At 61.6% G+C, this 4,293-nt stretch overlaps 1 protein-coding gene and 1 long non-coding RNA gene across 2 annotated transcripts in view; one reads left to right on the top strand and one right to left on the bottom strand.

Moving 5' to 3' along the window:
* RECQL4 (RecQ like helicase 4) overlaps window positions 1–551 on the bottom strand; it is a 6,496-nt gene extending 5,945 nt beyond the window's left edge. Inside the window, exon 1 of the mRNA XM_045286684.1 lies at window positions 546–551. Coding sequence (XP_045142619.1) covers window positions 546–551 — 6 coding nt within the window. The remainder of the gene's footprint in view (window positions 1–545) is intronic.
* A 198-nt stretch (window positions 552–749) lies between these two features.
* Window positions 750–3,567, top strand: LOC123521203. The gene is made up of 2 exons (XR_006679674.1): window positions 750–881; window positions 1,353–3,567. It is a non-coding gene; the product is annotated as an uncharacterized LOC123521203 (long non-coding RNA).
* Window positions 3,568–4,293: the final 726 nt, after the last annotated feature.

Genomic DNA, 4,293 nt, shown 5'->3' with positions numbered 1-4,293 from the left:
GCCTGTAGTCTCCCACTCAGAAGTTTCTGCGCCAACTCCCTGCAGCCCTCTGTGAAGAAGGATGCTGCTCTCAGACTGCAGCTAACCCTGACCACCTGGTGGCCTAAGGCCTGTGGCAGCCTGGCCTGTGGTTTTCCCTCAAGAGCTATTCCTCAGATCCCACCTGTAAGCTCTCTAGACTGGCTTCTCTCAGTCTTTCCCAAAGGCGAGGTGCCCTGCTCCAGGCCCCCAACCTGACACCTGGAGATGTCATTGCCCTGGTCTGAGTGGCTGTGCTCGGGCTGGGGGCAGGTGTTAAGTCAGCCCAAACATGCAGCCTGTTTGGAACTAGAGTGCGGCCGTTTGGTCTTAATTAACTGAACTAGTTGGATAGTCTTGGCTCCCACCCTGGCAGGCACTAGACAGCGCTGCTGCCCAGCCCCAGCCCCAGCCCCGCTGGACAGTCCCACAGGTTCAGCCCAAGACAGGACAGGCTGGGGCCACAGGGGGTCCCTTCTGAGTGTGGGGCTTGGCAGTTTTTTTGGGGGATCTCAAGGCGCCCCCACCTCCATTTCCAACTTCCAGGACCTGGCTTCCTCTTCTGCAATCCCGAGCATAGGGTCAGGCGGGCAGAGCTCCTTTTGTCCCCCACTGGCCCCTGCCCCACTGGGACGCACGCCGGAGGCGGGGCAGAGCGACAGCCAATCCCAATAGGTGGTGTGACGTCATCGAGGCGCGCGGCGGGGTGAGTCGGGTCCCCTTTCGGGACGAGCGCAGCCAGCTCAGCGGAGCGATGGTTGGAGGCGCCTTCCCGGGTGGCCAGCCCGTCATTTCGCGGAGACGTGTCCCTTTGTGGAGGCCAGGCGTCTGGGGTTCCTCAGGAACCGAGGCCGCAAGTGCCAGTAAGAGCGGACCCTGGAGCCGGACGCCCCTGCTCCGCCATCCCGGCTCAGCACTCGGGGATGTGGAGGTGCCCAAGGCTTGCTTTCTGGTCTGATGCCAGGCAGTGCCGCATCGTGCCAGTCACCCAGGCAGCTCTGAGTAACAGGGGAGGGTGGCCCCGAAACCGCTGCATCCCTGACTCTCTTCAGGCCAGCCAACCCAGCCCCGTTTGAGGAAGGGCGGGCCTGGCGTCCTGTCTGTGGGGACGAGTTGGCTTCTCGACATTGGTTCCCAGAGAAGAGGAGCTAGGGGGACATGACAAGGACTATGTCTGGGGGAGTAGGCTTCACTCCTGCTGTTGATGCCCCGGAGTCTTCATCCCTGACAGCCTAGGTGACCTGGCGAGAGCTGCTGCTGGTATCGTGGACTTTTGGTTTCACAGGAGGTCCCTTGACAAACCCGGTCTTTCTCCTATCTTTTTTGCCTGTCAGGTTTTGGACTCTTGTGTCAGCTGCTGTGCTGTGTGGGGCCCAAGGGTGACCGGCAGAGGTCCTGTGAGGGGTGAGCACTGACCAAGGGGCCTATGTTGGGGTGGGGACCGGGTGGCCGTCTGGATTTCATTCTACTGTGGAGGGAGGAAGTGCTCCTGAGATAGGACTGTGACTTGGCGGACACTGGAGGTCTGTACGGTGGCCCTGGGGAGCAGAGCAGCCAGCAGTCACTGGCATGGGCAGGACAGGAGCTAGCCCACTGTCGCTTGTACTGTTGAAGCAGTGTGTAGTCCTTTGAGAGCCCTGTACTCCAGGAGGACAGAGGCTGGGGTACAGCTACAGCCCACTTCCTGCTCACCCTGCCCTGGGCTGGTAGAACCCCAGCTGCCTCCCCCAGGCATCAGCCCCAGGCCGGGCACTGTGTTAGGCTGCTGCACCACTGGTGCCTGCAGAGGCTGTGGCTAGGTTAACGGTCAAGTCTGCCCTCCCACTGAAGACCCTTCAGGTGGCCAGCCCCCAGCCAGTACTATGAACACATTGGCATGCCTCAGTACAAGGCAGGTGCTCCAGTGTCTGCCAGCCAACTGCCAGGTCCCCCACCCCTTGCTGGCCACAGTGCCCTCCATGGACCAGAAAATTCCTGTGCTGAGTGAGCTGTTGCCCCTCCTGAGGCCCAGTGTCCAGCAACTGCTGTTGCTGTTGCCCAGCAAGGATGGTGCAGAGGGCGTGGTCCAGGGGCTTTCCCTGAGGCCCAGGCTGTGCAGAGATAGACCTACTGGGGGTTCTGAGACTGAGTGGTGGGCTGGGTGTAGGCAGGATCCTCTGAGGAGGTTGCAGGTTGGGGTTTTGATGTTAGCAGCTTAATGTCAGAGCAGTGATGCGGTTTCTGCCTCAAGGTGAGTTCTGGGAGGGCTGGGTCTCTGTGCTCACCCACCTCCAAGCTCCTGCCCCACAGGAGGGGACTTCCACGTGCTCAGCACGCTGGGGTTCCAGGGTGTCAAGATGGGGCAGATGGGACTGCACTGTGGCTGGGACCAGCACCCACCTGGCCAGAGGTTTGAATGGACGTGTGTGGACCTCTCTTACTGAAGGGGGTCCCTGGAGGGGACCCGCTCTTTGTCAGCAAGGACAACTGGGATGGGGGCTGAGTGCTTGCCCATGCACATCTGGATGACCTCTCGGTAGCTGTTCGGTGCCAGCTGCTCTGTGCTGTGCACCTGTGCCTCAGCAGCCTGGGCATCGCTGGCCCGAGGCCCATGTCTATCTAACACCTGGCCACCCTGCAGCTGCCCTGCCTGCACTGCCCCAGGCAGCTCTCTGGAGAGTGAGGACAGATGCCTCTACTTCCCAGCTCAGGTGGGGTGCTTCCAGGGAGGTTCTCGGTGCGCTTGGAGCCTCTGAGCCAGCTGCTCAGGTGAACCGCCCCTCCACCTTAAGGCCACCCTTGCCAGCACCTGGGAAAGCTTGGCATTGGCTTTTCTGACTGAGGCACCCCCAAGCTCCCCACCTCCAGAAGCGGAACCTGCTGGCACCCTCCCAGGGCCTTTTGCAGGAGCTGACCAAGCCGGAGGTGCTGAGCACCCAGCTACTGACCATGCTGCCCGGCCTAACCTGCTGCACCAGCCTCCATCACCTTGACCTCTATGGCAATCACCTGTCCATGGTGGCCCTCCCAGAGCTGCTGCCCGACTTGGAGCCCAGGTGGAACTGCCCATTGTGGTGCCTCTCCCGCCCACCCATGGACTGCTATGGAGAACTGGGTCTGCCCTAGCCCCCCTCTACCTGCGGGAGTGAATGGATGTCTGGCTCTACCAGATGCTTGGAGCATCGGGCCAGGATCAGGCACAGCCTCCTCCATCTGCATCTAGCTAAAGATTCTTTCAGCCTGTAGTCTCCCACTCAGAAGTTTCTGCGCCAGCTCCCTGCAGCCCTCTGTGAAGAAGGATGCTGCTCTCAGACTGCAGCTAACCCTGACCACCTGGTGGCCTAAGGCCTGTGGCAGCCTGGCCTGTGGTTTTCCCTCAAGAGCTATTCCTCAGATCCCACCTGTAAGCTCTCTAGACTGGCTTCTCTCAGTCTTTCCCAAAGGCGAGGTGCCCTGCTCCAGGCCCCCAACCTGACACCTGGAGATGTCATTGCCCTGGTCTGAGTGGCTGTGCTCGGGCTGGGGGCAGGTGTTAAGTCAGCCCAAACATGCAGCCTGTTTGGAACTAGAGTGCGGCCGTTTGGTCTTAATTAACTGAACTAGTTGGATAGTCTTGGCTCCCACCCTGGCAGGCACTAGACAGCGCTGCTGCCCAGCCCCAGCCCCAGCCCCGCTGGACAGTCCCACAGGTTCAGCCCAAGACAGGACAGGCTGGGGCCACAGGGGGTCCCTTCTGAGTGTGGGGCTTGGCAGTTTTTTTGGGGGATCTCAAGGCGCCCCCACCTCCATTTCCAACTTCCAGGACCTGGCTTCCTCTTCTGCAATCCCGAGCATAGGGTCAGGCGGGCAGAGCTCCTTTTGTCCCCCACTGGCCCCTGCCCCACTGGGACGCACGCCGGAGGCGGGGCAGAGCGACAGCCAATCCCAATAGGTGGTGTGACGTCATCGAGGCGCGCGGCGGGGTGAGTCGGGTCCCCTTTCGGGACGAGCGCAGCCAGCTCAGCGGAGCGATGGTTGGAGGCGCCTTCCCGGGTGGCCAGCCCGTCATTTCGCGGAGACGTGTCCCTTTGTGGAGGCCAGGCGTCTGGGGTTCCTCAGGAACCGAGGCCGCAAGTGCCAGTAAGAGCGGACCCTGGAGCCGGACGCCCCTGCTCCGCCATCCCGGCTCAGCACTCGGGGATGTGGAGGTGCCCAAGGCTTGCTTTCTGGTCTGATGCCAGGCAGTGCCGCATCGTGCCAGTCACCCAGGCAGCTCTGAGTAACAGGGGAGGGTGGCCCCGAAACCGCTGCATCCCT

The sequence above is a fragment of the Echinops telfairi genome, unplaced genomic scaffold, assembly GCF_000313985.2.
Source record: "Echinops telfairi isolate 266 unplaced genomic scaffold, ASM31398v2 ScPeMD7_1;HRSCAF=3_0, whole genome shotgun sequence".
In the NCBI taxonomy this organism is placed as follows: domain Eukaryota; kingdom Metazoa; phylum Chordata; class Mammalia; order Afrosoricida; family Tenrecidae; genus Echinops; species Echinops telfairi.
This window is presented reverse-complemented; position numbering and strand designations above follow the sequence as displayed.